Genomic DNA, 12,987 nt, shown 5'->3' with positions numbered 1-12,987 from the left:
GACATCCATTTAATGCCCGTGACAGAGTACACAGGTGTGCATGTGAGGGAGAAATAATATGCGTTCCAAACAAATGGAGCTTGGTTTCAGACATCTGCTATTTTTTAAAAATCGTGAAAATGTGGCGCAAATCTTTGAATATGTATTCTTTCAGAGCGAATGTTTTTAACTCAAATCTTTGCTTCTGGGAGGGGTCCATGGAACAACATATTTTCAGATGGGGGTCGGTGGCCAAATACATAACATTTTTGGGGGTCCTTGACATAAAATGTTTGAGAACGACTGACATAGAAACATAGGTTTTTCAGAAAACTTTAGAAGACATTTTTAGAATCTTCCTCAGGTTTAAATGGGATAAGCATCAGCAGAGCATGAATATCTATATACCTTTGACGAGAGTGTGTTTGTCAGTTGGAGAGGACCTGGCCAGGACTCGAAGCTTAGGCCACACTTTGTCCATGCGCTCCTGCTCCACCTACACGCACACGCGCACGCACACACGCACACGCACACACACACACACACACACACACACGCACATGCACGATTTAAGAGAACACAATTACAGTGCAGAAGAAATATTTAAAAATCCACAGTAAAATGCATGCACCCCTGACAAGTAATGAGTATACTTTTTACTTTTTGTACTGTTTAAGTACATCTCGATACAATACTCAATACTTTTGTACTTTTACTCAAGTAAATTTTTTATTCCTGACTTTTATACTTGCAATGGAATATTTCTACATATTCCTGCAGTATTTGATACTTTTACTTAAGTAATACATGTGAGTACTTTTCCCACGACTGCTTATAGACAGGACATGCTATCTTCTCCCTAATAGGCAACCTATATTACACCATAGATATTAAACAGTTCTACTGCATAACCCGTTTTACACACTATTTAATCCATGTTTCTGCCCTGCGTAATACGCTACACCCGCTATTTGTTTTATGTGTTTAATTCACCGTTTTTTAATAATTAAAAAGAAATAGCGGATCTGTTGCGGACCTGGTGACGAGGCCGTCGCGTTATGATGACGAAACCCGGAAATCAACCTGTGCTCTGGGCTGCAAGGGTTTCTGGGAAAATGAGTTCAATGCAAGTGAACGGTAGTTTCAACTGCACTCCAGCAGCTCTCACTGCCTGTTTCGGATTGCGACGGTGGCATATATTTCGGTTCGACAACAAGCCATGGAACTATTTTCAAGGGGATTTTCATGGATCAAAGGCGCAGATACTTCGGCGTTATGCTCCAAAGGTAATTAACCAATCCCGGCAGCCTCGGTATATTGGATATATTAATTTAAAGCCCTGAAAGTGTTAAGAAATATATAGATGCCTCATTGGCCGCTGCAGTTCGTTGGAGCGACCAACCGTCTGCAATGGGAGGAGGAGGTCAAGCGGAATCTTGAAGGAACGCGCCTCTGATTGGCCTATACCAAACGTCCCCTTCCGTTCTCTGATTGGCCTATACCGAACGTCCCCTTCCGTTCTCTGATTGGCCTATACCGAACGTCCCCATCATAAGATTTTAGTCGACTAAATCTACAGTTGATTTAGTCAACTAAAATTTATTTTGGCGGGCTGTCATAATGGCTGATTTTACACTTGCTGAAATAGCCGATCTACAAGCTCACAACTCAGTTCAAGCTCAGTTGTGAGCTTGTAGATCTGCTATTTTCAGCATGCAACCAAATGTAAAATTATTTATATACTGGATCTCTTGTCCACTAGTCCCTTCCTAACATTTTAGTCTAGTTTTTATCTGTTGACGAAATCTGTTGACTTAGTTTTAGTCATCATAGCTAAGTTTTCATTTAGTTTCCATTTCGTTTGTCAGTGAAAAAAAGCTTAGTTTTAGTCAACAAAATCAACACTGTCTCCATGTGGCCTTCCGTTGAGATAGAGACGCCCCCAGAGCCAGAAAGAGGCGTCTACCTTTATTATGCCTATTATACCCTACAGACAGGAAACGTACATCTCGCTAACAGGAAACACTTACCCTAAAGAGTCTATACGTTTCCTGTTATAGACAGGTATCTATCTGCCTAACGAGAAACACATTACACTGATAGATAACAGTGTATAGATAACACCCCCCCCCCCCCCCCCCCCCAATTATCCATCTAAACCTTCTCTGTCTGTCTCTCTAGCCACCTGCCTTTAACTCCCAATACTTTCGCCAGTGAGTGATATCAGCAGGTTAGGGAGCGCTCGCTGTGTTAATTTGTACACACAACAATTCTGTGCCTATCGTGTTGCAACTCGGACGGCGCTGAGTCGGCTCGCGGGAACTTCACAACGTTCGGCGCGTTAACTCCCGTGGCATCTCGCGTTGTCTGTCTGTCTGTCTGTCTGTCTGTCTGTCTGTCTGCCATACCTCTCCCTTCTCGTTGCGTATCCTCCTGTTGAACTCCTTCCCGTCGATGCAGATGAAGTCCTCTCCGGGGTGGATGATGCCACACTTGATGGCGATGGCCCGGGCCGTGTTGATGTTGTCCCCCGTCACCATGCGCACCGTGATGCCCGCACGCTGGCACTGAATGATGGCGTTGGGCACCTGGCACGGGAGTCACACACACACACACACACACACACACACACACACACACACACACACACACACACACACACACACACACACTCTATAAACATTCAGAATAAATCGAAATATTTTGAATATTTTGAAAACATTTTAATTTAAAAAAGCACAAAATATGTTCAGATGGATGTCTGTGGACAATTAATCTGGGGTTCCTTGATGTGAAGAAATGTGAAAGCAAGCACAAATAAGCAACTACTATACACTTTAGAATCAAGCCCCAAAAACATCAACTAGCAAGTCAAAGGTTGCTTATAATAAGCAGACATGGCAAAAAAGTGCAGATTAGATTGAGTGAATCTGGCAACTACAGTTTATGGAACTGACGTCAAAAGTTATGGTTCCATTTGTACACTCGCAGAGTTACAGTCCTGTACGGTGCCACTGCCACTCAAGGACACTTTGACCCCCTTTCCACCGGTTGGTTCCCAATGGGAACCGGTTCAGTTCTTTGTGGTTCTTAGTCCATGAGCCAGAGCTCCAAAATTGGTGGGAAAAACTATACCTATATTAAATTGTTTATAGGATCAATACAAGTAAATTAATGAATGATAACCCTTCCACAGTAGTAGGTTTTTTCATATTTTCTATTATTTTGCATATTTCCCTACATAATGTGTCATTTGCATATTTAAAAATGTAACATTTGTTAAACTTCCCCAATTCAATTGGGGAAGTTTCATGGTGATAACAATCTAATATAGGTATGGTTTTGCCCACTCAATTCATAATTAACGTTCCAATTTTGGAGCTCTGGCTCTTGGACAAAGAACCAAAAAGAACTGAATCGGTTCCCATTGGGAACCAACCGGTGGAAAGGGGGCCTTTGAGAACCACTCGTGTAGCAGAGTGCCAACACTCACAATAGCAGCAGTATACTCAGAGTACTGACTGTTTGACCAGAATGGAACAGAGCCTTCATTAGTATCATCGCCAGGTAACACCTGTGAAGGAAGTAGGAAAGGCTCCCAAGTGTTTTTTTCCAAAATGGCGTGTGTGTGTGTATAGAGCCAGCTCTTCTTATCAATGATGGAAAAAATCTCCTAACTCCACTTGAGCTGGATATATTTTTCATTCTCAAATGAACCGACAGCAGATATTTACACACACACACACACACACACACACACACACACACACACACACACACACACACACACACACACACACACACACACACACACACACACACACACACACACACACACACACACACACACACACACACACACACACACACACACACACACACACAGCTGAAATTTCCTTCCATTCACCCAAGTCACACTTCAAAGTTGCTATTGCTGCCAGCATAACTTTTGCATTAACAGAAGAGCCTGCATGCCTCCCAGACGGTGCTATATTGGATTAGGTCAGGGGTTCTCAACCCGTGGGTCGCGACCCCTCGGGGGGTCGCCAAATTATTTTGGGGGGTCCCCAAAATATTTTCAAAAAATAAAAATAAAAAAATAAGAAAAATTTAATTTTAATTTCACGATTTTTCAAAAATAGCAGACCTACAAGTTCATAGCGCGCCACTCGGTGGCGCGCTATGAGCTTGTAGATCTGCTATTTTTCAATAGCTAAATTATAACAATGCTTAAAACACCAAAAGGGGTTCCCGCCCAAAATGGTTTAAGGTTATTGTAGCAGTCAATTTATATTGGGGGTCGGGAGGGGGCGGGGCGGGGGTCCCGAGACATTGCCAAAGCATTTCCGGGGGTCCCCGGCCAAAAACGTTGAGAACCCCTGGATTAGGTGGCAGAGTGATGGGTGGTAGGTGGTGGGTGATGGGTACAGTAGCTCAGCCAGCAACAGCGCTTGCTTGCACTATTAATTCAAAGGCGCGCTCCTGCCTTTGAATTGGCTCCGTGCGTCGCCAAGGTCGGTATAGCCGAGCCAAGCTCCCACACATACACAGATCTGCACAAATATTCAATTTAGATAATTGCCTAAATTTGCACACAAACACATGGACGGGCACTGCTGCTGCATGAGACTTCACAAGCAAGAGTAAAGAGAGAGAGAGAGAGAGAGAGAGGGGGGGGGGGGGGGGGGGGGGTTACATAGTCAAACTCTATACTGCTAGAGAGGGGGCAGATCGAGACAACCAGACCCTTAATGAGCTGAGAAAGTAAACAAACAACAGACAGAGATATACAGTATGAACAGAAAACACATTCTACATAATTAGAGTAAAATTGTACAACATTGTATCCGTGGCTGCTTCGACCCAGCTCAGCGGAATGTCTCCTAAACATTTCTTTCCGTGTATATCTACTAAAATCACTGGAGAAAATTCTGCGGAAAAACAGCAGCTCTACAAGCTCGCAATGTGTCGCAAACAAATGTGTTGTGAGCTTGTACCGTAGATTGGCTGTGTTCACTATTTGACGTACAATTAAATATACTGATTTTAAGTTCAAGAATTTATTTTTATTTTTTGCACTTTATGCTGTTTCTTCAAAATAACAATCTAATAGTTTACAAAATGTGTTCCTTTTTTCCCTTCCTTTTCTTTCTTCCATTAGTGAGAGCTGGATGCGAAGTTAAATTCCTGTTGGTGCTATCGTCACGTAACCTGACTCCGCCAGATGGGGCAGCAGAGAGTACACAGGATTCCCGGGGGGAACCATGTGTACTCTCTGCTGCTGACTCTGGCAGCATGCTTACATGTTTAAGCATTTATTTCATATTTACATGTCGATTTAAGCTCTAACACTTATTTCAGACATGCTCTAGTACGTATGTGAAGAGTCTGCCTGTGCTATAACTCATTTTGGAAAAGGAAAACAAAGAAAAAGGAAGGCTCTCAGTCAAATCTGGTCACATATTCTGCCAAGGCAGAATTAACATGTAAACATTTACTAGGACTGGCCTTCATCAGATAAGGAATACCCATTCTATTGACTTGTTTCCCTACAGAGACGTACAAGGAGAGACTCACAGTCCTGAAGGAAATAAACTGACTCTGACTTTGGATAACTATTCACTATGTCATAATGTTTGAATGTTCCACTCATTCATGAAATCATTCCACCACCATTCCTTGATCAATGACTGGAAATACGACATTCACAGTACAATAAATGTAATTATTGCAGATTGTGTGTTATGTGAAATCGAAAGCCACGAGCAAATGCATGCTACGTACACTCAATGACCTTACCCAAGATGAACTGCTAAGACTTTGCCTTACAACAACAACAACAACAACATGTCTACTTCTGGGAATGCATGTTGAAAAGAGCCTGAATTGTGTCACAAGACATCTCCATGTCTCCATCTTGCAATGAGACCTCCATATGGTAACTGAGCCATGCATTGCACAACACAACAACAGATCGAGCTATATATTGAGGAGGCAGCTGAAGCCCAGCTATAGGATTCAGAGGATTCGGAAGGAGTTCCATGCATATCCTATCACCTGTAACCGTTATACCTGCCCCAGTGCACACGGTTTTATCCGGAGATCGTTTTGCCAGCGCTCTGTCTTCCCTTTCCCACAGTGGTGGAAAGTAACTAAGCCATGGTAACGACCATAATATGTTTGGGGAAACACTGCTCTAAAAGTCAAGCCAACAGAGCTGTGGGTTTGCTCAAAGAACATCTCATTCCAGGGGATGGAGTTAGATGACAAATCAACTCAAAACATGTTTATCGGTCAGTGTGGTATCTGGTATGACCTTTTAGATGGAATGAGACATCTAAAAGTCATTCTCATTACTAGTGAGTCATTCTCATTTAACCCATTTGATGTTTAAAAAAACCATTCTAAATCCTGACAGTTTCAGTTTCTGTATCAGTGGTGCTCAATATTTCATGTCTAGGACCCCAAAAAATATGTGTATTTGGCCGCCGACCCCCATCTGAAAATATGTTGTTCCAGTGACGCCCCCAGAAGCAAAAAAATGAGTTAAAAACGTTTTGCACCACATTTTCACGACTTTTCAAAAATAGCAAGCTTGTAGATCTGCTAGTTTTCAATAGTTAAAGTATAACGTAACGCTTAAAACACCAAAAGGGGTTCCCACCCAAAATGGGTTAATCTCATTCCAAATATTATTTTGCTGATATTAGCTCGGGCGGCTCATCCTTGTTACGTTGCAGCGCAATGGGAAGAAGGAAATTGCGGGATTTGACAGACTCCACTTCATGTTTCAGCTGTGTTTTTAAACCCAGTATTGTGCCCGTCACATGTAGTAACGGATGGGTATTATTATTATTTGTTGTTTTATGGGTCAAACCCCTCAATACCCCTTAAATGCATAGAAAACTGCATTTTGGCACAGTACGTACCTACAATACAAACAGGTCTTACAAATCATTAGTCCAAATGTCTCTTGCAATGTGCAATGTCTTCTTCTGAAGATATCAGATATCTGATAACTATTTTCACATCAAAGCAAATTAAATTAAATTAAAATAAGCACACATTAACAGCTTTTTACTGTTTTTGTTTACTTACAATAAATTACTGTTTTTGGAAACCAAAATATGTTGAGAATGGAGCATCTTTTGGATTGCAGTGACCCCACATTGTTTCTTCGAGAACAATATTTGTAGTTACAATGAGGGCTACGAGCCGAAGGGAGAGAACCACTTCACCTCTCTCCAGTCCGTGCGTTTGGTGCGGTGGTGGCTGAATAACAACGGATCGCATCGCTGACTGACATAAACACACCGTTACAATTCAGAAACACTTCATTAAGAAAACTCAACTGATAACGTGTGTGTTAATCTGCCCGATGCTGACGTTAGTATATCATGTTTAGATTGTTTTCCTCTTGGACATGCGTTTGTGGGCACAGTGGCAGGGGGTGAAAAGCCGATTTTTCCCATGGTGTACACTGTGCACTGCGCAACTGGTGTGTGTGTGTGTGTGTGTGTGTGTGTGTGTGTGTGTGCGTGCGTGCGTGCGTGCGCGCGTGCGTGCGTGCGTGCGTGCGTGCGTGTGGCTGGCTGGCCAATCACAGCTGTGTTTTGCTGCGTGGGGATCGGCATGTGAGCGGGCTAGCCAATAAGGGTTCTGTGTTGCGTGTGGAGAATTGTGTAGGTGTGGTGTAGCCGAATTGGGGGTTGAGAACATGAGGAGGATGTTGCACAGCAATCGGTGCCCCCTACATTAAGCTGTGTCCTTCACAACAGCAGTGCGGGGGCTATGGGGAGGCTAGGTGTGTGTTTTGGGGTAAATGTATTAAATGTGGGTATTTTGCGCAAGTCTGTGCGCCAGATCAGGTGCGCACATTGGTGCGGGATCGGAGGGTGTTTTTTCGCGAGGTCCCGGGAGGCTGGCCGTGGCCCGTATTGAAAATTACAATATATCAAGTGACTTCTGCAGTGGAGGGGGAATCAACCTAACCTCCTTTCTCTATTCTTTTGTAAAGACAGCGTATCTCTTTTGTATGGTAGTTTGGTGTTAGCCCGAAAACTACTGAATATGTTACACCGTGTTATGAGTTTTTAAGAGTTTTTTTATTTCATGCAAGATCCGTTTTCTGAGTAGAAAACAGATGCACTATGACTATATGAGTATGACATATACGTATGATATATTAACTTTTTAGAGGTTACAGTAACAGAAGCTTGCTCAAATATATGGCAACCTCAAACAACACAGCAGTACAGTGGGGAATTATTTTTTACAGTAGTTTGTTTACTAGCTTGTTTACAAAGGGTTTTGTGTGTGTGTGTGCGTGCGTGCGTGTGTGCGTGCGTGCGTGCGTGCGTGCGTGCGTGCGTGCGTTCAAAGAGCGGTGGAGTGCTTTGTATCCCCGTTTTCTCTCAGTTTTACTTCTTATCTAGCTCTGTGCAGATGCTTGCATAACGGTCCGCAGAGTGTTTGAGAGAAATACGGAGAGAGCAACACTGAAGAAGAGAGAGAGAGAGAGAGAGAGAGAGAGAGAGAGAGAGAGAGAGAGAAAGAGAGAGAGAGAGAGAGAGAGAGAGAGAGAGAGAGAGAGAGAGAGAGAGATGGATATGGAGAGAATGAATAAAGAGGGAAAGGCAGAATGAGAGGGGTTTGGAGAGACATCAAGGGGACAGTGGAAGACTATAAAAAGCTTTCTGTTTGTGCCGAGCGTGAGGTCTATATGTGACTGTACGCACGCATACACCTCTGTTCTGCCTGCTCTCTGGGTCCGCGTTGGAAATCTATCTTGAAACGGTGAAACTTGTAAGGAAAATCATCTACCGGTATCTTGTTTTCTCCAAATTAGCTCATTCGTTATTTTTTTACTATAGTCTACAGTATATGAATTTGAAGAGGCTGGAAATGTGTGTGTGTGTAACGGCCCGTGTGTGTGCATGTGTAATGGCCCGGTATTCGAGCTCGGGTCTCCCGTGTGAAAGTCCAACATCTTAACCACTAGACCAAAGGGTGATATCCCTACAGACTGGGGGAGATATTAGACTTTTGAGGCCATCGGGCAGAGGCTCTGAGCCACTCTGCTACACATCAGTGTTGATTTCGTCGACTAAAACTAAGACGAAAAATGTTCGTCGACTACCTTTTTTCACTGACGAAAACTAAATGGAAACTAACTAACTATGATGACTAAAACTAAGACTAAATATACTGACAATTTCGTCAACAAATACAAACTAGACTAAAATGTTAGTAAGGGACAAACATTAAAGGTATATTCAGTGATTTCACTTAATTCAAATATCACTTATTTTTTCTTATTTTTTGGATAATCCTCCCTACTATAAAGTGTGATGAACATATAAGGAGTACCTCCCTGTCCCCAGTGAGCCCCTGGGGTCAAAAAACCCTAGTTTCGGTTTGGGCTTTGGGTGGCAAAGCCTTCATCCAATCAGGATGAGAGGGGCCTTCCTCCAATCATGATCGAGTGGGGCGGGCATTGGTGCACGTGCTGTTGGTCTGTTGTACTTCCCCCACTGTAGAGCGTGTGCATGTGCACATCTTGTTACCGGGTGGACCGGGTTTTTTTCCAAATCACCCAAATCACTGAATGCTCCTTTAATGTGGCCCAGCAGGTTAATATCAGAACATTGATATATTATTGATTTCAGCTGTTACAATTCCAAACATGCAAACATGACCCACTTTAATTACTTCAGTCTAACTTATAGTAGCCTATAGCTTAATGACTAGTATTCAAATGTTATTGTCTTTTTTTTCGACCGCGGTCAAGATCATGAATTTCACAATGCCACGCCAGACTTTCCGGTCCTTCATTGCCATCCCCAGTTCCTGCTTACTGATGCATGTGTCCCTAGCGATGACATCAGGGAACGACAGTTTTCTACCTCTGGTCTGCTTTGAGGCAGGACTTTGAGGCAGGGAAGATATAACCTCATGTTCAGCTCTGTAGCAGTGGCCGGCAAACTGTGTTCTTCTGGATCGGACTAGTGAAGAAACACGGGGAAGGTTGCCGTATATATGCTATTAGATTAGTCGATGGGTGGCTCTTCCAAGAGAGATTTTGCTCTCTCATTAGAAGGCAGGTGTAAGTGCCATCCAGACGTTACTACAAGTAATATGTGGCCCTCTGGGGGGAGTGTGGGAATACAGTACGTGACCCTCTCCATCGTCAAAGTTGCTCCATACCATCCTGATGAAACACTACACGAGGCCGTTTTACAACCGCCGTATTCGTAATCTATTCTGCTGTCATTTGGAACGGTTATCTGCAATGACTTTCACTGGGACTCCAATCGCGTCATTTTGACATGGCGTGCATGCCATGATAGCACAACAGAAGCAGTATTATAGAGATCGACTATAGTATACAATCAAATAAATCTGTATACAAGACAAGACGCACGGACGCGAACGCAGCTCGTAAATTGATTCCGTTTTATTTCTTTTTTAAGTTTTCTACTGTGTGTGTGTGTGTGTGTGTGTGTGTGTGTGTGTGTGTGTGTGTGTGTGTGTGTGTGTGTGTGTGTGTGTGTGTGTGTCTGTGTGTGTGTGTTTGTGTGTGTGTGTGTGTGTGATAATATCGGGCTCCCGCGGGAATTCCCGTCAGAAAGAAAAGAAAAGGAAAAAAGTGCCCACCAAAATGCATTTATATGTATAGATACTTCATATGTTCAATATAATGGTGATATATTTTTGTTTAAAACGTTTTATTTGAACGAAAATAAACGACCTCACGTCTTTCACATAGATTAGCTATGGTCTTTCACCCTTCTCCGCTGCAGAGAATGTTGAGAATATGATCATCTCGCCTTGTACTTTATAAAAAGTCCGATTGGGTGTTAAAATAGCCAGCACGGCCAGTGCACAACACACTGATTATATTGGGGGGGGGGGGGGGGGGGGGAGAGAGAGAGAGATGCAGGCAAAAGCAAAAAGGGGTTTAGAAGCGACAATGTCCATCACGGGGAAAGGACACTCCTCGCTCCGTCGGTAAAACACACTTCTCACGGAGTGACTGATTAGGCTACTAATGATTAACAGGTGCAGCAGCTTTGGGAGCGTGCCTGAAAATGTCTGTTCTGGAGAGTGACTCCACGGTGCTTGTCCAGCGCAGACAGGAAATTATACGTTCTCCTCAGACATTCATATTTTGCTAAAGTGTATATAAGCTCTGTATCTGGTTAATTGCGGGAGGATCGCGGGGTCCCGCTGATTTTATCTTGACCGCCTGTGCCCGCCCGCAGGTATTTAAATACCGCCCGTGCTGCCAACATTTACGTTGGGTCCCGCTGGCTCCCGTTCCCGTTGCAGCCCTCGAATGTGATCCATAATTCCATATAAATATCATCAAACATCTTTGAAAATGATGGGAGGGTTCAGATTGGACATTTGACCACTCATAGATCAGGGGAAAGAACGCACACTGTGTGCAAACTCCTTTAGTGTAATTTCTAACAAGAAAAAACAACAACCTCCGGGACGACGGGTCCCAAAGTAATTTCCCGGCCGGGAAATTGCGTGCCCTGTAGCCGGGAGGCCCGGAATTCCGGGATTAAACCCTAGTGTTAAACACACACACGCACGCACGGCCGCACGCACACACACGCACGCACGCACGCACGTGCACACACACACACACACACACCCCCACCCACCTCTGGCCTGACAGGGTCCTCTATCCCGACGACGCAGATGGCCACCAGGTCACTGAGGATGTTGTTCTCGTCTTCCCAGTTGGGCTCGGGGTTGCCGACGAAGTCGCGGTACGCCACGCAGATGGTCCGCAGGCCGTCGCACGCCATGGGCTCGATCACCTTCTTCACCATGTCGTCCTTGTCCCGCGGGCGGAACAGGCGCGGCTCGCCCGACTCGTTCAGGATGCGGTTGCACCTGGGGGAGGCCACATGGCACATAAGAAAAACAGGCTAAAGAACTCTTTTGTACACCAGTCTGTTCTGCTTTTAAACCAAAATCGGTAAACCAAGAGGATATGTTCTATTGTTCTTGTTCCTGTCTGCTTCTGTGATTTGTGTCCTGTAATGTGTCTTTTGTAATGTATTGTGCATGTCTTGTCTGTATCTTGAACGGTGACGTCATGTGACGCAAAACAAATTGGCACATCTATGCACGGAATGTCTATGTTCACAGGCTTCATGTGCGGCCTAGAGGGCTACTGAGCATGTGCAATTCACCATACCTCTTACACCATGGTGTAAGAGGTGTCCTTTGGGAAACCGGGCCATTGGCGTTTAATGTTTGTGTTGGCACTTGGCACCGTTTGTTTTACATCACCATTACATCACCTATAATCAACATGAGTTAGACTTTAATATATTAGCGCCCCTCACTTCACACGGGTGTGATTTTTTTTACCCTACATTGACAATGAATGGACAATTTTATGTCAGAGCAAATAGGCATAGTATCTATTTTACGTCATGATGATGTACGATGATAAGAGCGCCCCTCACTCCACACGGGTGTGATATTTATTTTATTTCAGCTGGTCTTCCAATTAACCCATTCAGGCCTGACGTCGAAATTTAAGTGAGTGACTCACTTCTTGAGGACGATCTCAGAGGCTCCCTTGCTGTACATGCGGAAGTTCCCGTCTGGCAGTTTCACGACGGTGCTCATGGACTTCCTGACAGAGTTGAACGTGTAGACCTTGTAGAGCTTCTCCTCGGGGAGCTGGTTCCGGATGGGCTGGTAGTCTCGCTTCAGGTCCAACACCAGACCGAGCAGGCCACACTCTGTCTTGTTACCGATCTGCATCGGGAGACCACCTTCCTTGGCTGCGGGCTGGAGAAAAGGAAAGAGATGGGGAATTAAGGAGAGAACTTTTAAACTTTGTTGTAATGTTGTGAACTTGCTTGTTGTGGTGGTCATTCAATTTATTTTATATCACTCTGTGGGGTTTGAAAGTTACCTGCCCTGTTTGTTAACGTCAGTCACGTGACGTGACGTGACGACTATTATATAAGGGAG

At 44.0% G+C, this 12,987-nt stretch overlaps 1 protein-coding gene across 4 annotated transcripts in view; it reads right to left on the bottom strand.

Annotated features, from left to right (window-relative positions):
• atp2b2 (ATPase plasma membrane Ca2+ transporting 2) overlaps nt 1–12,987 on the bottom strand; it is a 334,512-nt gene that overhangs the window by 26,671 nt on the left and 294,854 nt on the right. For all 4 annotated transcript variants that reach the window (XM_079510385.1, XM_079510382.1, XM_079510384.1 and 1 more), the window contains 4 exons: nt 12,560–12,801; nt 11,655–11,889; nt 2,388–2,567; nt 388–475 (listed from right to left, as the gene is read on the bottom strand). In XM_079510385.1, coding sequence (XP_079366511.1) covers nt 388–475; nt 2,388–2,567; nt 11,655–11,889; nt 12,560–12,801 — 745 coding nt within the window. The remainder of the gene's footprint in view (nt 1–387; nt 476–2,387; nt 2,568–11,654; nt 11,890–12,559; nt 12,802–12,987) is intronic.

Source organism: Electrona antarctica, assembly GCF_951216825.1.
Source record: "Electrona antarctica genome assembly, chromosome: 9".
Lineage (NCBI taxonomy): Eukaryota > Metazoa > Chordata > Actinopteri > Myctophiformes > Myctophidae > Electrona > Electrona antarctica.
This window is presented reverse-complemented; position numbering and strand designations above follow the sequence as displayed.